This window comes from Falco rusticolus, chromosome 9 (assembly GCF_015220075.1).
Source record: "Falco rusticolus isolate bFalRus1 chromosome 9, bFalRus1.pri, whole genome shotgun sequence".
NCBI lineage: Eukaryota > Metazoa > Chordata > Aves > Falconiformes > Falconidae > Falco > Falco rusticolus.
Window position 1 is genome coordinate 8876922 of NC_051195.1, and position 21350 is coordinate 8898271.

Sequence of the window (21350 nt, forward strand, 5' to 3'; positions counted from 1 at the left end):
TTAAAAACAACAAAAAGTCAATAGCTTCATACCAAGACTAGTCTTCTGCTTGCAATGTGACACAAAGTGCATGTCCTGCCCCCCACTATATGTTTGTCCTGGCTCTGATTCTTTCACCTGTTCTCTCCCGGCATTGCTGGCACCACCAGATGGGTCCTGTTTAGACTTAATTAATTTACCCCACCTCCTAGGATTTCAAAGTAGTAAAGCACTGTCAAGAACCCTGGTTCTTTCCTTTCTTGGATACAGAAAAAGAACCCAGACACAGAGAGATTTGCCTTTTAAGAACAGAATACAACATACACAAATATCTGGGGAAAACACGTGTTGTTCAAAGAAGCTAAGAATAGTACAACCAACAAGCGTATGTTTAACTGGGAACCTTCCTAGATTCTAAAAGTAACGTTATTCTTTAAATCCAGTGTGGACGCGAGTACTCAAAAACTGTTTGGGCTGGGGATTTTTTAATGGCAATGGAGCACGCATATTCAAAGTGCCTATGTATAGATAGAGTGAGTACCATACACTGCATACTGAACAAGGTAAGATGTCCTTCTTCTTGCCATCAGTCTTCATTACCTCCACCATGTGATTTTTCTATTCTCACCAATTCCTCAACACACTACAGCTAAGATTTTCTATCAGCCAAGATGATTCTTTTTTTAAATTCCTTTTATGTTGTAGTTTGAGTCTAAATCAGTTTTCCTCACACGGGGCACCAATTGTCACAGCACAAGCAAGCCAGCAAACTGCAACAAGGCTTTTACAGTCGGTCAGATTCTACTGTCCATGCTGTTTCCCCTTCCTCCAGAGGCCAGACCATACTGCTCCTCCTCAGTGTTACTTAACCACTTAGTGGGAACGAGCTACAGCTGCACATCATCCATGGCCATCAACCCACCGCCTTCGGGGCAAAGCCACAGATGCATATTATCAGTGTTAACCAACCCACTGCCTTCATTCCTCTATACTTTTATTCTCTGCTTACGTAAAAAATAAATCTTCCAGAAGGAAACTTAGGATTGCACAGCATGTTTTAACCACCCATAACCCCTTGAAAATAGTAACCGCTCTAACAACTTGCAAACTGTGTTCCTTTCACAAATCTAGCAAACAGGAGGAGTGGATGTACATGGACGAAATTGTATGCCTGTCTCAATCACCAGGCTGCTTTATATGGACTGGGGCAAACCAGTCCTTGCACAACCCTCCCGCTCCCCCGGCTTTCTCCCAGTTATCCGCTTTCAGATCTCAAGATGCACGAGGCAGAGGATCACCCCTTGGTCAAAGCTGGTAATAGGATCAGGCATAACTAAGCCTGCAGAACCATGTGTCCTCCAAATACTACAATAATAAAAAAGTTCAGATAGACCTTTTAAGTTGCTAAGCCCAATTTCGAACACACAACACTCCCTGCACAGAAGGAAAAGCTTTAAACCATACCCTAGAGCCCTAGTGATGAATTTTCCCACTTGCAGAAAACCCTCTGAGAACCACAAGCCTTTCAGCCCTCTAAAAGGGACTTAAGTGGTGCAGAAGTGTCGACACACAGTACAAGAATGAATTTCACTTCAAGCATACCAATACAAAATACAAACCGGCCTACGACGAGAGCTGCCCCCCCCCCCCCCCTCCAAAGCCCATCTCCATAATGGATATGCTGCAGCTGTCCCGGTATTAACACAAAGTTTTAGCTCCAAGTGTGTCACAAGTACACCAGAGCCTCAGGTTTTCACCTTCAGAAGTCCGGTGACACACTTAAAGAGCATCAGCTCCAAACTACGTAACCTAATCAGAAGCCTGAGGCCAGAAGACAAATAGAAACAACTTATAAATAAATTCTGAAGAATCTAATGTTGTTGGTTTGGCTTTTTTAATGCTTTACATCAATGCAGCATTTTCAACAGGATCTGCACTGAATTAAGCTAGTGTTTTAATTTAAAAGCTTTTTTTATTATTATTGAAGAAGAGAATGATCTAAAATTTTAGTTTAATATTATATTCTTTTAAATTATTAGAAATGAGCCCAAATAATCCAAAATAAGCTGACCCTGTGAAGGCAGACATCCAGGAACCAACATTAATTACAGAAATGAAGAACCCTTTACTTTCACTGATACTAATGGCCAAAACACCACTATGGTCTTAAGACGCATAATTTCTTCAGAGGTTAAGCTGTTACTATGCTCAGAGTGCTGATGGAATTCTCATTTACCTATAACTATTAGGGCCATCAATTTAAAAAAAAAAAAAAGTCACAGACGTGTTTTTTTCCACAGGATTTACACACCAGCCTACTTCCAGGTGCTATTTAAAATCCAAAAAGTATTTTTCAAACTAACAGAAACTACAGTCTTACATTCGCTGCTGAAAACAATCCATTCCCAGGACCAAAACTATTTGTCCCAAGGAAGAGACAACTCGATCTGAGCAATAGTTGCAAAAAGAGCCTCCATTTAAAATGGTTCCTCTGCTTCTTGCTCATAAAGGTATTTTACTGAGCTGAGAGAATATAAATACACGAGACAACCTTCAGAAGTCTGTTTATATTGCCAGAAGCTTTTCTAGAACTTTTACCTTTACTTAAAGTTATCATTACTCTTCCCTCCACTTCTGATAAGCGTTTTGAAAATAAAATATATATATTATTGAATAAGTAAAATAATAAAAACTCTAGAGCTCAAGTTCCCAGTGATAGGAAAAACACCCTGAAAACAGTCTGGGCACCAAGCTCCACCACTTCTTGTCTCAGACTACATCAAACAGGCAACAACTGCTTTAAACAACCCTTCCCAAACCCATTTTCTTCCCCCTCAGTCAGAGTAAGTAACAACACCTTTGCCCACACAGACTTCACACACTTGCCAAAATCCTCAGAACATCAATTAAAAACCAAAAGACAATTTTGGCATAGTTATACTGAAACTAATCAATAGCTCTGGCACAGCCCAACACCCGTAATGTTTTAAAGCAGTAAGAGATCATCCAAAGTCACAGTCTTACCATGTGATATTTGCTGGCTTGCAGGTTCACCATCCCATCCGAGGTAGCCGCTCACCCAGAGCAGCCTGCTGGGGCCACGGCACCAACAGAAAGCCCACCAGCACAAGTTTAACACTGCAGAGTTATGGCTTAATAAAAGAAAGAGCTCCCTGGAAGAGCAATTAGCAGAAGCTGTACATGCATTGTACACTGGCTAAAAAAAAACAAAACAAAAAAAAAACAAAAACAAAAAAACCCTACTCAAAAAAGAAAGGAAAACAAAGCTCAGATACTTACCAAAAAGCTCATCTGAGCTTTTCCCTACAAACACAGCTAACTCGACAAGGTGTGAGATGCAATAAGAGACCTTAAGAGCTGCACCTGCTCTGTACTCTAGCATTTATACCGTCAAGGCTAACCCAGCCCACCTGGGGGGACTTGCATGCCCACTCACAGGTGCAGTAGATCAAGTGTGCTCCTCGAGCTCATCTCCCTACCCAGTTACACCTGAAGGGAACCCGCTGAGCCACGCTGGAAAAGCTGGAGTTCACTTGCAAAAACACTTTTGTCATCCAGCAAAAACATTGAACAAAACTGTATTCGCCAAAGAACATCATGAAACTACTAATTGGCATGCTAATGATGGAACCACCTCACTTTCAAAACTTTCCAAAATCTAACGTGTGAAATCTTTTCTGCTCAGTAAAAATGCCTAAAATGGTTTCGGATCTGGAGGTACTACTGCCCGCCAGCCACAGCCCGTCCCCAGCACGGCTCAGGCTCCTCACAGCAAGCCTCCTCCCAGGCTTTACACTTTGGATTTATTAGCACTGCCAAACCACCACCTCAGGACGGTAGGACCGGTCTTAGAGAGCTACATAAAAAATACTGCTGCCCAAAACCACTTAATGTGCTCTGATGGACTAAATTTGGGGTTTTTAAAAAAGCGGTAAGCGATGTAACTTAGCTTCAACAGGCATTAGGTCAGATCAGGTAAGGTTTACATCGCCTGCGCTCCATACGAAGTCACAAGGTGGATGTACACACCAGGCAATGCGGGACAGGCACCTTCACAAAGTAACCACGCTATCAGGTGTGCTCTGCACCCAGCTGGCATTCCCCTACCACCTCAAGAGCCCAGGCAAGTGCTGAATGACTGGAGATACTACCCACCATTGTACCCTACCCTATGCTATCACACCATATCACCCCACCCCACCCCATCCCTCTCCAACACATCCACCCACACCCCTTGTACCAGCCTCGTAAGGAGACTCAGCAATACCCTGGCTGATGGTCACTGAGGGCCTGCAGCCACGGGTAGCTCGGTGGGTTTACTCTCTCACTGCACCCCATGCAGAACTGGAGTCTTTTGCTGCAGCACCCTTGAGCGGCTGCGGGCAGAAACATCAGATGTTTCAAACCTGAATATTCTATTTCTTTGTGTAGAAGAAGCAAACAGACAAGCCTATGAAACCCTGGGTTCACTTTGTTGTTTAAAACCATAAGCAAACATTTCATCCTAGAGGTTGAATTATTTTCCACCTCTTACGTTCTCTCACTCCACCACTCTCTAATGAGACAGAAAGTTTCTAAATATAGTTTCTGTAATCAATTGTAAGGACACGCTTTACTTTTGTACACAGCTGGCATAGCAGCAAGATTAAGATCTATCTGCTTTAAGCCATTAGCACTTCTCGCTTTAAAGAACACAAACCCAAAACCACAAATAATCACATGGACAGTCAATAAAGACAGAAGTTTGTATACAGCTTTATTAAAGCAACTGCAGCCAGAGAAATGATAACATGTTCTGATTACCCCCACAATTTCAGTATGGGAGCATGAAAAACTTATTTTTCTAACTTATTTTTTATTAAAGTTATTTCTAAGAGCAATCAGCTTGAAGTAAATATTTTTTATTAGAGGGTGTGTATCAACCCCTTAGGTAAAAGAAAATTAAAATTCACAGTATTAGGTATTAATGCAAGAGATGATGCTGCTTTAAAGAGCTTTAAAACAGTGTGGAACTTTACAAACACTGAAGTATCTTCTCCTATGTTTATATATACAGAGAGGAGAAGCCAGGGGATTAGCTAAATCCTACTCCAGTCCAGGACATGATGTGTAAGGTCAACATTAGGAAAAAAAAAAATTAAAAAAGGTACTTGGATTATAGCTGTCATGTTCATCGACAAACATCTAAATAAGGAAATAAGTTTTCAAGAACAATAATACCTCTTTCTGAAACCCTCTGAAATGATCACTGACTCTGAAATCAAACTCCTCATTCAGCTCTTAAATTTAAATTTGGGCATCTAAAATGGCTGGTTTCTGCAAGTGTTGACGTTAAGCTCCACAAAGTAACCTAAACAATTGTTGTGTGAATTTTCTTTTAAAATTATGCATATCTTAATAACAAAAATAATGCCATCAGGTGAAAATAAGAACAATCAAATCTCTTTTTTCTTCCCGTCCTGGAATCACATCTTATCGTTCCGTTGGCAACTCAAATGATACCGATGTTCTCCTACAGTACATATCATTTAAGTTGACATTAAAATGTTATCACTTAAATCACACAGGCAGAGTCAAAGCTCCACACCTTGGACAAGCATTTTCCACTTTCAGTAAACTAAAAATTTATTATATCCTAAAGACATATCCCAGCAAAGCAACTAAAATTGTTTTTGCAGATATCCAAACTGTGAGGTTTTTAGTGTTGTTTTCTTTTAGGAACAATGGATCTGTAATACAAATTCTGCTCTTCTGCCTGATGAAAAGCCCACTCTGTAACTTACACATCTAATGCAGAGGCAGAGGAGGAAACCCAGCATTTAGTCAGGTAAAAATTTTGTGTGGCTTTAAACCAAAAATCAGACCATCTCTCAATCGAAGACATCCTTCCTTAAGCAGAAAATCCACGTCTCTCTAAAAAAGCACAACATAACAAATGGTGACTATAACCTTATCCTGCAGAGAACGGGAAAATAATGTAGCCATAAAGGACACAGGGAAACAAGTCTGCAGTATCGCTGAGAGCCTGAGCGATATGAAAATCATGCCAACATAAAACCAGCAGTCCACTGCCTCTGATGCTGAAGGAATCGGAAGCCTTTGGATATAAATGCATTGGGAATGGACGAAAACTAACACAAAAAGCTGAAAAAAACTTCCCACATAACAAAATCAAGTTATGAGAAGTATCAAAGCATTAAAAAAATTCCCTCGTGGGGAAAAACATTTGCAGTGCACATAGATAGACCCTGCAATATTGTCTCCTAATTAGGCTGTTCTTGTGACTTAAAGGAAAAGGAAAAAGGAGGGGTGTTTTCCCTTCAGTCCTTAAAAGCCGAGTACAATTTATCAGCTTCTTTATGAAACAATATTTATAGTACAAGAACCTAGAAAATGTAAAAACATCACACAACATCTGCCTGTCATTCAGCAACCCCACTTCCAAAAAAGTGATGTCAAATCCCTTGTAGCCAAAGGATTCACTGCATCCGAAAGCATCCGAAGTGCTCCACACCAGCTGTGACCATTATACGTCAAAGAAGCCAGTGACCTGTTTCAAGCAATTTGTGGAGCAGGATACCCGTGTGTAATCACAACAGAGTTTTAACAGAGTTCATGCTAGAAAAAATTACAAGATGCTTAAACAAAGAATCACTCTAATATATTTCACTTTATTTTTGTAATATTAAGGTCACCATTTGCAAATAGGTTGTGGTGGTTTTTTTTTTTAAAAAAAAGACATATCTGTGATAACGTTTCCCCTGTACTTAAAATAGAAAATTAATCCAACACCAGTAGTGCTAGAGTGAATCTCATTCATAATAGCAAATTTAAAGCGAGTCACCTTTTAACAAAAAAGAGCTACAGCGTTACATCAAAATGTAAAAGGTATCATGAAAACTGAATGACATATAACAAGAAAGAAAATGCCAAATATTTAGTCAGCGTTTGCCTGGACAAAGGGGAACAAAACCATATTATGAATTTATTCCTCAGTATAGAAAGAGCGACAAAAACGCAACACGGTAGACCTGCACCTAACAGGGTGCCAAGCCACCCAAATTCCGGCCAGGCTGCCGTTACACTACTGTTGTTGGTGATGTTACCGTACTTTTCAACACTCTTCTGGCCTGGTGATGAGATCTGGGGTTTTTTTCTCCACTAAACGGTAGCAGTTCGCTACTTTAATGAGGTAGCGAAGCTAAGGCCATGCAAAGGGGGTGTCCAGGACTCAGGGCATGGCCGCACGTGTGCCCCCGTGCTGCGGGCGATCCGTGGGCCAAAGGACCTTTGCCAGCTCCGCTGAATGCACCCTTACTGCTGTTCTAAAAAAAGGGCCAACATTTACCATTGCGCGCCAGCTTGCAGGAGAGATGTCGCGATAGGATATTACCAGCGGTTCGAGCACTCAGATCCTGATTTCCAAGGGGGGCCTGGCAGAAGGTGTAAGTCTTGGCTGGAATAGAAACACAACTCATGTGATTTTTAAATATTATGTTTCTAACGTTGAAATCCCAGACATAATGGCCACAAGCCAAGTAAATACACCTCCCTACAATAAAAGAAAAAGGCTTTTAAAAGCTTAAAATGTTAACACAAGAATCGTTTTAAAAAATAAATCAGATTCATCTAGAACACTGTGAACATCCAGGCCTGAGTCCAAAACCATTGAAATTGTTAGGACTGCCTCCCTCTATTTCAACAGGCTTTGGATAACGCTCCTCGTTCCTTTAACTCTCAAACAGACAAATACATGCAATACATCATCTCAAAGCAAACTGAAGTCAACACATTTCAGTGGCAGCACATTCATTTAAACAGAACCATGCATACTATATATGGGAATAAAGTGTTCCTCTCAAAGATGCAAACCCGATGTATTCTCAGGCTATAAATACCATCAGGATTCAAAATGGGCCCTCCCTGGCCGATACATCTCTGACAGGCATGGAAGACATGGATCTTTCTCATTTATTCACCCAGCTATGCTATCGCTAAAAGCGCTAACGAAATCCCACTGCATTTCCCCCTCCCGTCATCACCCAAGGTGACCTCTGTGCCGCAGACAAAGTGCTCACACTTACAGACCATGAGGTCTAATCCAGAATCTGTGCATCTAGCCCTGTGTAAAGTTGGTGTAAATGCCAGTCTGGTCTGGTGCTCCTGCGAGGAGCAGGGAGCTGGACTCCACGGTCCTTATGGGTCCCTTCCAACCTAAGATCTTTGGTGATTCTAAGCCTTCAGCTGTGCAGCAGCACATGAACTCACTACAGAAACACAGCATCTTATGATAGCTTTATAAAGCATAGTCCCTTCCCTTTTGTCACTGAAATGATATGTGGGGGAGAAAGCATTTTTTAACCATTAACACCCACACATAACATTTCAGCAATCTTCCCCTTCGAAAACCTCCACAAGCTGTGTTGACTATGTCCTTCTCAGACTTCTGATATTTGATAATTTTCATACCTTAAAACACATAATTCAATGCCATGTTACTAGGTATGTATAACCGAACCAGAAGGACAGCCCATCCTTAATTTTGCCTAGAGTGATGTTTATGTCTCACCAGGTTCTCTGGAACCGCTGCCCAACAACCTCACGCTATGGAATGCCTCCCTGCTGCTGAACTACAGCCTGATCTTGCCGAGGAATTATTACCGACCAACCCTGGAAATTCACATGAGCTTTGGCCAACCTGAGTTGGATTCCACAGAACAGCGGAGCTGGCTTCTGAAGGAACCCTGACCATCGCCCTGCGCTTTGCCTGCTGACTAGGGATTACTGCTTCTCCTGAGCATTTGTCCCAGGAAGGACACTCAATGACTCAGATTCACAATCCACTTTCTTGCAACAGTACAGGGCAGACACAGGCCACCGTTGCTTTTTTAATTATAATCATTAGATCCTGTCCTTGCAGAGATTATACTTAGGACTTGCACTCTCCAAATTTTCAGTGTTTCTGTCTCTGGGGCTATAAACTGCCCTCATTTTGCATTCAGAAATCGCACCACATCAAAACTGCGTACATAGACCATTGCTATTTGAAAGCATTTTGTTCCCCATTACAGGCATTTCTTCTATTGAGCTGTAACTGAAAAAAATTGTGAAATCTAATGGTTTCCAACCAGCATTTACAGATTTGCAGACGTGCGAGAGCTGCAAATTCTTTCAAAGTGCAGCTTTTCTCCTTAAATATATGCGTTGCAAAGCCTCGAAAATAAGTACAATACTGCATCAAAATAACCTGTTGGTTGAAATTGTTTGGTTTACAGCTTAAATCCTTGTCCATACATTTTCTTTTCTGCACGCATAAACAATTTTAGTGTGTGTCTGTAAAACGTGAAATCCATTATGAGCTCCAGAGAGCCAAAAGCATCTTTCCTTTTCACAGCATGGAAAACAGCCGCACACGCCTCTCCACACCGGTGCCTTGTATCACTTGGAGAAACACTGCCTGCAAAAAGCTGCCAGTACCTTTTCTTTCAGTCCTTGACCTCTCCACCATGTCCATCTCTCCATTGGCAACCTGTCCGGCAGGACGCTCATGGCGTAATTACACACAGGCCACCTGATAGCCAAGAGATGGGAACGATTCAGTGCCTTGAGCCAGGCTGCGCATGTGACTAACGAGCTAAATGCATTACGGTCCTCTGCTAATCCCTTGAGCCTTCCAGTTGTTCATACGCTTCTGCTCGGTACATCTTCGAGAGAGTCAAGGTGAGGTTTCCACATACAGATTTAAATGGAGCGATGTCCTGCGTTATGTGTCCACAGGTGCTTTTTAACGTACTCTCATACTTTTCTCAATATACAGTGCCCTGTGGTGAGTTTGTTTCTTTAGTTTCATTTGGAGCGGACGTTTATGCAGATATTGCTAGGAAATCAAAAAACTAAATTTATGAGAGCTGGCTTGGGAGAAACGCTTCTTCTTTTAGGGAAAACAAAATTTTCCACTTAGAAATTCTCTCAAGCCTTAGAGGTCCAGGTGAAAAATCTTAACTTTTCAAAGAAGGCTTCTGCAAATATTTCACTTCCAGTAAAAACAGAATTTTCCTATTCAGAACCAGCAAGAATGTTGTTTTGTTTCTACTGACCAAATCTAGCACTGTAAGATTTATTAAACTTCCCGAATATGTAGACCAATATCAAGGAAGACTATTATGGCTTGTAATTTCAGGCAAGCAACTGCTACCTCTAATCATAATGTGATTTCACTTTATATGTACATGAGTCCTGGGTTGTGGGGAGGAAAAGCTCTCCAGAACACTGAAATCATTCCAACAGGAGCACAGAGATAAAGATCCATTCCACCTGCTACAGCCTTGAAGGCACAAGGTACATAAGGGGTACCACCCCCCAGGGCACCAAGGAGCAGCGACACAGGGTCTGGTACGCCGTCCTTCGAAAGGGTTCAAATCTCACGTCACGGTGCACTGGGCAGCCTCAGGAGCCGGCTGTGCCCCAAACTGGTGTGCTGTTGTTCCACCGCTCCTGCTTCATGTTTGAGTTTGTCCCAAGGCAAAACATAGTATCTGATAATGTCAGTAGAAAAAGCCCTTCAGGAGCATAGAAAATACAGTAGCAGGCCCACACCATCAAAAGGACGAGAGATTGTCTAACACGCATTTAGCCACTCTGTACTGTGTACTTCACCATTCATATTTATTTGATTTTTCTGTTATTACGAGAAACAAGAGCAACTAAGGGTGTCAGAGCCCAGCCCACTGAACTTCAGTCTCACATTCTACTTTTCATACACAAACAGGAATGAGTTGGTCAAGCGACAAAGGAAAAGCAAAGAGAAGACCAGTTCTTTAACAACGTCTAAGCATTCCTAAAAAAGTAGGTGGAAACACTGACAAGAAAAACAGCATTTGTTAAGTCTCTGCAATGTGACTGTAGCTAATTTTGCAAGAATTACATCTAAAATTATACACCTTAGTAAATAAAGGAATACAAAGGCTTCAGTGTTAATGACCCTCACATTATGTGAAACACTGACAAAACAGGTCAAGATTTACATTTTTCCTTTTGGCAGATTTAACAAAATGTCATCTCACAAAGCAAGCATGGAGCATAAAAATCCTAAGACTTCAGCAATCATTTTTAGTACGTGATTAATATTAATGATCTATTCATATGCGATGACATAAATTGGATATGGAATTTTAAGGGGCAACATTTATCAATCTGTTACCAGAAGTTTTCATAGTCTTGACTTATGGTATCTTGACCTTCTTATCTCCAAGAAAAAAAGAAAAAACAAAAGAAGTGAAACTTCATACCACAAAGTGTTAAACTGTTTCTATCATGTTTTTAAATTCCAACTTTAAATTTGATGGGGGGGGGAGCGGGAAGTGGGGATAGGGGATGAGGGGACACACCAAAAAACATTCCAAATCCTATGTAGCCATTGCAAACTGCTACATCCCAAAATCAAGCTGACAATCACTGACAAATCTGAGGAATACACTGTGCTTAGAATATAGCAGGGGAAAAAAAAACAACCCAGAACTTTTTGCAGTTATTAGCAATAACATACATGGACACAGGTGTTAGCACAGTAACCCTGTGAATTATTCACATATATGTGAGTTATTCAGCAGGAAGTGACAGAAAGAAGACGTGAGAAAGATTTGAACTCACTCCCTGGGACCACCCTTTGCGCAGAGAGTGAGACGATGTTGGACAACCCAACTCTCCCACAACCTGTGGAGCAGCAAAAGAGGCAGCACAGGGAAGGAGAGGTCCTAACATGCAAAAAACTTCTTCAGAAGTTTGGCTACCTCTTGCCAAATTGCTTTTGCTAGCATATATATGCATTCACCTTTTTCACCTGCATCCTTGGCAGCCTCTCCCACGTTACCATGCAGCACAAAGCACATGTTTGGTAACAGCAAAGCTTAAGACATTTCCAGTTGTTGCTTCATTTAGCCTTTTTACCCTAAAGACTAGAAAACTGTTTTGCAGTAATTAGTTACTCCTTACACACAAAGAATTCCCTCCAATTCCCCTATTTTAGGACATAAGAAATGCAGGATCAGCCCTTGAAAGTTCTTCACCAGAGGCTTGAAAACCCTTAGAAGTGGAACAAACACAATCTAAAGAGAGACACATATCTCCCCCTACCTGCAGAGCCCTTTATCCTCCCGCCCCCGGGAATAATATTCACAGACACAGCTACTTCAGGTCTCACACATGAAATAAGCTCTGATTTTACAACCTGGCACTGCTGCAGTATGTCAAATCGTTTGGACGGGAAGTGCTGGAACCCCTTGATGATACACCTGTTATTTAGTGAACCGATATGTTTAGCCTAAGAGGTCTTAAAAAAATTTGGATATGCCTTTCTGTACCGGTTAAGAAATGAATTATGTGCCTTAACCGAGTATGTCCCAACAACAGACTATCAGACCAGCAATACCCACCAAGACACTATGTGCAAGAAGTCTTATGTGCAAGCCTCTAACTTTTCATTCTCACAAGGAATGAATGAAGGGGATAACCTGTAGGATTTCCTTTTTCACCAGTATCCCCGACAGCCCTTGCAGATTTGTCTCATCACATGGAGAGGAAAACGCTGAACGCACACAGCAGGAACTGCAGGTAAGCCCTAGCTACCCACCCATTCTTGAAAATCGCTGTCTACCGTTGAAGGCAATGACATTTTACAAGACACACTTATCACCACATATCGGTTTGAACTCTTGTCATCATATCTGGCTACCACCTCTCTAGGAAAAGTTCAAGTTTGCTTTTGAACGCAATAAAAATGCCTATAGAGAAGTGATGCTGCCTGGTAGGTTTCCCAAAGCTTAGGGCTGACTTCAAAGCTTTTATTTACCCCTTATCTCTAGAAATCACTTCTTCCGTAGATAGGCCAGGTTCACTGCAACTGTTCTACTTCCAGCCGGACTGTGGAGGCTCCTTTAGGCAGCCCGAACGGGTCGCCTGCCTCGCTAAACCCACACACACAAACAAACAAGTACGGTAACTTCTCACACTCTTGACTTCGCTTCTGGTTTCCCCGAAGCGTTCGATCCTCGGTGCGGCTGGGTTATGCGCTGTATCAAGTGTATTTAGGGGGGGAGGGGACAGAAGAAAGGGGAAGACAGCTCACTGTACGTCAAAGCAAGCCAGCAACCTAGCAACCATATATTAAAAGGTGTGTGTGTTTTTGTGGGTGTCTGTGTGCCAGGAATAACTGAAGCAGATATTATTCCATTTGTAATCCAAAAAATGTGAAAAGGGAAGGGGAGAAACTCCAGCTGCTGGTCTATTTTGGGGTCTGTCAAAATCCACTTTCACAAATACAGAACCTTAACGCTTTCTAGCCCATTTGTCTTAAGCAAAAATGAAAGTCTGGACCTGAGCGAGTTCTTAACTTCGGTCTGAAGAGAGACCCTCCAAAGCAGGAGCCGACCTTACTTCACACACTGTGCTCTCTCCCAGCTTTCTGATATGCAAAAATCACAGGGGCAGAGAGGCTGCCTCAAAGATTTTGCGTTTAGGTTAAAAGAATACTGATCTACCATGTTACTTACAAATGCACTAAATACTTCCAGGTATCTACATTTAATCTATCAAGTGGAAGCGTCAAAGATTCTCAGGGAGAGGAAGCTGCTCTTAAAAGATTCACTTGAGGGAGAAGTTTACCTTTTCGATTTTGCCCAAGTTTCTCAGTCTAGGGGATAGTTTAGCCCAGCAGACACACACCCCCACCCCACCATCGCATGCGGTCCTGGGGGTGCACACCAACTTCTGAACCACACCGTCCCACCGTGCCTGCGTCTGCCTCGCCGGGAGGGCGAGCTGACACCAAGGTGTAACTTCGGTGCCACCAGATGAAAACCAGCATGTCCCTGCGTGGCGTGGGAGGGAGAGGGGGGACTGGGGGGCACAACTCAGGGCTGCACCCAAGCCACACTCCCCACGTTGCGGCTCCCACCAGCCTGTGGCGACTCTACCACACCAGCAGCCAGCACGCTGCCATCCAACCAAGAGCCCTACGGCATCTCCAGTGCCACCTCGCCCAGGTGTCCTGGTCTGCGAGGCTGAGCTCCTCATCCTCCTCCTCCTCACCACCACCACCGAACCAAGCCATCACCAGCACCGGGAGAGGAAGGGGTGGGGGTGTTACCTTGTTTTTGACCCCGCAGTGGCAGCAGACAGTCCACAGGTACTTGAGGGTCCTCCACAGCAGGATGATAAACAGTCCCCCAAAGAAAGTGACCATAGATGAGGCGAGGAAAGCCCACCACATACGCTGTCCGCGGCTATCGCAGGGCACCTCCATGGTCACCGGGATGATGAGCGCATCCATCTTGGGCACATTGACGGGGGAGGAGGACGAGTCTGTGTTGAGATTGTTGGCGTTGATATTGTTACTCATTCTAATGCCGCCGCCGCCGCCGCTGCCGCCCGGGTAGGAGCCGCCGCCGCCGCCGCTGCCATTTGCCATAGCTAACGGCGAGCCGGGCGCGCAGGGGCTGCCGAGAGCTCCTCCCGCCGCCAGCGCCCCCCGAAAAACCCATCACCAGCCATATTGCTGCTGCCGCCGCCGCTCAGCGGGGGGGGGGGAAGGATAAAAATAAAGAGGGGGGGGGGGGGAAAACCCAAATCAAAACAAACAAACAAAAAAAAAAAAAAGAACGCAATTAAAAAAAAAATTGAGAGTGAAGATAAGCGACCGCACAATCCCCCGGTCCCTCTCGGGAGCCGGCAGGCCGGTGAATTCCGAGCGTCCTCCTTGTACGGTGAAAATAATACGTATACGTAAAAAAAAATAAAATTAAAAATAATAATAAAAAGGTAGTCTCCTCCTCAGATTCCCACCCCTTCCTTCTCCCGCATACACGGCCCCCACCCCGCCCACCCCCACAAAAATCAGCCGCCACCACCACCACAAACTGATGCCTCGGAGCGTCTCTCCAAGCCCCCCAGCGCTGCGAGCCTCTGCCTGGCGGGGACCTCCGCCTCCGCCGCGGATCTTCCCCGAGGTGCTCTGTTATTATTGTTATTAGTCTTTAACTTGTTATTAGCGACACTCAGCCCCCCCCCCCCCCCCCCCGCGCACCCTCCTCCTCCTCCTCCTCCTCCTCTTCCAAGTCCAGCCCCTTCCTCTCCTCTTCCCCCCTCGGTGCCGGCAGCCGCCTCCTGTGGCTCCTAATTCATCCTCCGCTGGCCCATCTGTGCGGGCGCTGCCGCCGCCTCCTCGCCCATCCTTCAGGCGCTCCCGCCGGGGCCCGCGCTGCCGCTCGGGCGGCTGCTCCCACACGCGCAGCGACGCCGCCGGCCCCCGCCCCTCCCTGCGCGCCGCCGGGGGACGCGCCGGCCCCGGGCCGCGGCCCCGCGCGGGGCAGCCGGCTGCCGGCCGCGGGGGGAGGAGAGCGCGGGTTCAGGCGGGCTCCCGGCCCGCCATGGGCAGCACCGCGCGGCGCCGCCGCGCTCCTCCGCCCCGCGGTCGCGCCGGTGGGGCCGCTGAGGCGGCGAGCGATGGCTCCGCAGGGCGGCGAGGGGAGGAGTGTGTGAGGAGAGGGGCGGGGGGGCGACGCGCTTCACAGGTGGCGCCGGGGCCGCTCCAACAAGTGCCGCCGGCCCAGGCGGGGCCATGGCGGCCGCGCAGCGCTGCCCGCAGCCGCGGTGAGGCGGGGGCGGCGGAGCGGGCCCCCTGCCCGCCGGGGCCGCTGTGGCGGCTGGCATGGCGCGGGGGCGAGCGCGGGGCCGGCGGGCGGGGGCGGGGGGCTGAGCTGCAGCAGCAGGTGCCCTGCCCGGGGTGCGGGGGGGCCGCCCGCGGGGGTGCCCGCTCCCGCCGCCCGCGGCGTCTGTCAGTGACAGCGGGGAAACACCGCAACGGCTCCGCCACTTGCTGCGCAGCCCGGGAACCTTCCTGAAATCAACCCTTCGGAACAGACGTGGCGATTTCACAGGACACGCCGAGGGCAATCCAGCCAGGAAACCCCGGGAGTCGTCTCCTGCCCCCCCCCCCCCCCCCCCATTCCCATTGAAAAGCAGAAGAATCTGCACTTATCTATTTAATTATAAATCAAAATCTTCATTTGGCCGCACGGTCTGCTCCCTCGCGTGCCTGCGCAAAGTATTATGCAGATCCTCTTGACATCTTTCCAAGGGTAAAATACAACAGCCTATGTGTGCTGCGTGACATTTCCCCATCTGATCAAGCCACGCTACACAAGGACAGGGCCACCATGATGGAATAGTAATCTTTTAACCTCCACTAGCACTAGTTCCTCTTGCTGCATCTGTCATGGGTTGGTTTGTTTGTGTTTTCTACTCGAGTGACGGTAATGAGATTTTTATGAGTCCTCAAAGCTTTTTATGGGGCTCTCTAACCCTCTCACCTCCACTTTTTTGTGTGCTGACACTGCCATTTGTCTGACTTTGCGAGGTTATCGTGATGCCTCGCTCCAGTCTGTTCCTCCAGTCTGTTCCTTGAAGAGAGAAAGGGATTCATAGAGGCCTCTGAATAGGGAGAGTGCTAAGCAATAATAGGGATGTATATACACAAGTGACACAATATTACACGACCGTATCCTGGAGGAAAACGGATAGTCAGTTACACGGTGCACCTGAAGCAACCCGTTCCCAGGAGGCTGTTGTAAGAGGGAAAGAAGTGGAGGATTTCTATATGCAGAAAACACGTCAGGTTGAAAAGGAACTGCATGTTACGGCCTAGCCTGTGCTGCCACAGCCACTGCCACCTGCCCCGTCTCTCATTACCAGCCCTCCCCACTGCTAGAAAGCCACCTGGGCCACAAAGCGGTGGTGTGACAGGATCACGCACTTTGGGACCTGGGCTCAGAACCCGGTCATTTTCTCTGTATGCCTGGCTTGGTGTTCAAGGAGCACCCTTTTCGCAGCTGCGCATGCACCCATCAGCAAACACCGGGAGTGGAACGAGAGCGGGAGCATCGCGACACAGCCACTCGATGCCTGATCTTCAGAAGTGCTGGGTACTTACTGATGCTCTTACAGCTGATGGAAACCACGAGCCCAGTGCACCTGGAAAGAGCCGGGCAATGAACAGCAGTAGCACAGCATATCCCAGGGGAGGGGCTTGCACAGTGGAATTTCTTCTGTATTCTGGTCTGGTAGGTAACAAGGCCTGGGTCTCTGAAGGCATGGATATGGCATATGTCTTCTCTCGCTGGTACTTGAGAAGTACCAGAAGACTTGGCAGAAAGGCCGCAGTCTGAAAATCTGTCTTCTCACTTTATACATTCAGAAGGTATGAGTTTAAAAGGATTTATTTGACCCCGGGTACTGACTGATGCAGCAGAGTGCTGCAGACATTGGTTTCATGCGCGCTCCAGACACAAGAAGAACCATTAGGCACTTCTAAAATAGCATCCCCAAATACTGTACCCGCAAATACAAAGAATGGCCCAAAAGAAAAATGCAGATTAAAGCAAACCAAGTGCACTACAAGTTATAGTCTGCACTACCAACATAATTTGATTTTAATATGTTTACACAACATTTACACATAGGTTTGAACAGGGGTAGGAGATTTATTGTGATCACTTGTATAAAGCTGATTTTAAGTTCTGCTGCTCAAAAACTGTCCATAAACCAGCATATAGATATATATATGTGTACACATACACAACATGCACATTAGGAGTTCTAGCTTGTAAATTTCACACTATATATCCAGGGAAAACCCTTTCCTGTTATCTGTATAAACAAAGCTCTTTATTTACACAAATAGGTCTCAGTTTTACAAATATTTATATTGAAACTGACCTACAAAGGTAAACTCACTGATATCAGCTGGTTAGTGGAAAAGTTTCCTTAATAGGAATTGCCTGCTAAAGACAAAACATACATGAATTAGGTAACTTTGTATTTTGTTCACCACTTTGTGGACAGGGATACAAATGATATCTGAATGAGGAGTACCACTCAAGTCAAGTATCATTTGAGCTTACTCCTTCATGAATAAGGACAGGCCTGCTTTCTAGTACAGGTTTTATAATGTGGAGTTCGAAAAAGCATGCTGCACGCTACGTTTGCTGAGGCAACAACTGCACTTCACATCGCCTTCAGCCCAAACACAGTTTTCCAGCTCTGTTTCCTGGGGAGGTCTATTCCGAGCAAACACAAAACTTAGGCAGATTAGTTTTCAGATTAGTTTTCCATTTAATACCTCAACATGAGAGCTCAAAATTTACTTATTTACAGAACATACCGAACACTGTGTTTACCCGTGTTTTTCCTCTGTTGCTACCATCAAGCATAGTCCGGGACACAACCATGCCAGCTCGACATAAATCTGGAGGGTTTGGTTCCAGAAAGCTGTATTTTAGCAGCAACGAAACGACTCCTCTTTATGTAAAACAGTTCCCTCTTGTGGATATTCTGTGTACAGTAGCACAGACAAAGTATTTAAAATATTCATCAGATCTGGATCTTTGCAATTAAAAAAAGAACCCCTCCATTCAGCAATGAGCTCAACGAACAGGGAAATCTTGATTTTAGCAAATGAATATAGAGGTAAGGAAGAAAGAGCTATTGCATTTAATCAGATATAATTTACCTGCAAAATGACTCATAATCAATAATAAATTATTTAATTAAGTGCAATAAACACAACAAAGCTAAATAAAGTTGCAGAACTGTACCTGTATGAGTCAAGTATAAATCACAGTGGGCTTTTTTATTTTACCTATAAGAGAAAACCTTCTGCACATTCCAATAAAGAAAACTGATCAGAAAAGAAGGAAAACATACAGTATATAAAGAAAAACAGCAAAACGGCCAGGATTTCCAAGGGTCCACATACTAAGTACTGAAGACAGAGAAACTCTTTGGAGTGATAAATCTTCCAATTAGAACTAAATAGTCCAAGCAAGTAAGTGGCCTGGCTTCACTGGTGACACAATATCGCTCCAGGGATTAATCGGGCGTAACAGTTTAACAAAAACCATGTGAATGGAGTAACAGTGTAAAATTTATGTGTTCTTTAAACGATGCCTACGTTATAGAAAGAGAGGTGTTGGTTGTTGCGTTTTTTCTTATGAAATGAAATGAAATGTGAGAGAACAAACATGTAGTCCCCAGTTTTGCCAAAAGGCATTTCATCTAACTGTGTCTGGGGAAATGACAGAAAACAATTGCATGCTATTATCTTGAGGGAAATTATATTTAAAAAGGCTAAAAGCCTTTATATACCAATACACTATAAACTTGTTTGCCACAACTTGTTTGTTTAATGGTTTTCTATAAAAACTTCCCATTTGATTAGAGGTACAGAGTAAACGTTGAACAAGCAGCTTAAGGTTCTCTAAAGGGAAATACTTTTCCAAGGTAAAAAAGTCAAAGTTCCAACAATTAGGTATGTATTTATTCTCTGCAGTGCCAGTCTTCAGGCTGCTACGTCAACAATCCCTTATAGGATGCACTGTTGTTACCTCATGTGATTGTTTAACCAGCATAAATAATTACTCTTTGTGACCAACAGCCACCTCCTTTACATTTCTGTTGTCTGCATAGAACATGCTGTTGGCTTTTACATAATGTCAGTAGCAGCGGCAGAGCAATACCTTACACACAGAAGTGCAATAAAATAATGATTGAAACTGATTACCAGTCAAGGGGCTAGATCTGTATCCCTGAGGTCATTGGGGCACTTGGCCTTGACCTCAAATGATGGAGAGACAGTATCAACCAGACTTTACATATAATCATAGAATCTTAGAAGATTGCAAGTTGGAAGGGACCCATAAGGATCATCAAGTCCAACTCCTCGCTCTTCACAGGGCTCCCCAACACTAAGCCAAATATCAGCACACTCCTGCTCTCTTCAGCTTCAGAGGCTTTGGGCGACAGATGCCAGTTTATACTGGGACAGCGCCAAGAAAGACGAAGGGAATGCAGTTTAGTCATTGCACTAACACAGGAGTTCTTCCCCAGAGTCCCAGGAACGCCCAAGGCTCATAATGTCTTCGTGCTGCCACATCAGAAGGCTTTCTGATGAGTCAATCCCTAATACTAGCAGGTGGGCCATCACTTTGAAGTCGGTCCCTCATGTTGCTGCTCAGTGCAACTCATGCTGTTTTGTCATGGGTCTGACCTTGACCAGCGGGCTGGTAAGTGCCTTTACAGGATGTGTAAATAGTTGGATTTGGGGGGAAGAATAGGAATAGAGTGCTTGTGCTACTAGCTCAAGTCAACCATACGTGATTTTGCTTCTTCATTCTCCATGCTAGTCCGTGCCTTGGGCCAGGAGACTGTTGTCCAAGAAAATATCTTGCATAAGCAACTCTGAGCCTCGCTTTAATACTGTTCCTTACCATTCCTACTGTGTCCTGGGAGAACAATGAAAAATAATATGTTTGCAATGATTAGATGGATACTGGAAACAAAATGGTATCATGAAATAATTCTGAGTAATCTTTGTTGTAATGCAAGATGTTGGCCTTCCAAGATGCTGGGGAAGACCCTGTGCTGATGAAAAACACCCGTAAGCATGGATCGGCTGTTCTTATCTTAAAGACTCTAAAGAGGAAATATTTGCAGGAGGTGATACTAATGTGGATAGAAGAGTAGCATGGCCGCATATAACTATATATTTGCATATGACAAATTATCTTTAGCATTTGCTCTTTTCATAGAATTTAGTCAAATGATTTCAGTGCATATTAATTTAAAATCCTGTTTGGCTCATTTTGCATTTACCCAATCCCTGTTCAAAGCCTGAAGTACATATTTAGCATGATAATGTATCGCACTCTGTAACACCTTCTTATCAAAACACTTTGCAAATACGAATACATTCAGCTTCATCAGATCTCTGTAACAGTATACACGGACACTATTCTTGGCAGCGAGGTTACATAACGATTTCCTTGAATTAGTTAAAACTTTCATCTTGAGATCTCTTCTGGCACTTAACCCTGGCAAAATCCTCCAGCTGGCAGGACAAAGACATACCTCAGCAGAATGCTTTGTTGGGTCACCCAGTCACTCAGAGCGATCATCTCCAGAATACTGGAACCCTTGTACTCAATCCAGCCAAATAAAATAGTAAAGAAAATCCCTTGTTCATGCTAATCCATACAGTATGAAAAGAAACTTAATACATATTAGTATTGCAAACCAAGTATTTTCCTTGGACTTTCATTTTTAATAAGGTAATTCTTGGGTATCCTTATATGTTCTTTAATACTTAGACCTAAGCGTGCTTCCTTGTCCTCATTTTCCTCTTACCAAAGGTCCTGAGTCACACAGTATTTGGTTAGATGTGATATTCCTTGCCAGTAGGATCACTTCTTGTTGGAAAAGGAGTATGGTTTATGCATTAATGGAATGTTAAGAAGACGTGG

The 21350-nt window shown here is 44.3% G+C and overlaps 1 protein-coding gene across 28 annotated transcripts in view; it reads right to left on the reverse strand.

Moving 5' to 3' along the window:
• Positions 1 to 15486, reverse strand: part of KCNMA1 (potassium calcium-activated channel subfamily M alpha 1) — a 506074-nt gene extending 490588 nt beyond the window's left edge. For 16 of the 28 annotated variants that reach the window (XM_037399270.1, XM_037399263.1, XM_037399267.1 and 13 more), the window contains exon 1: positions 14144 to 14464. In XM_037399270.1, the coding sequence (XP_037255167.1) occupies positions 14144 to 14464 (321 nt within the window). Of the gene's footprint in view, positions 1 to 14143; positions 14844 to 14906; positions 15056 to 15079 lie in introns of those variants that run through there. The other 12 variants (XM_037399271.1, XM_037399277.1, XM_037399272.1 and 9 more) reach the window with 7 other exon arrangements.
• Positions 15487 to 21350: the final 5864 nt, after the last annotated feature.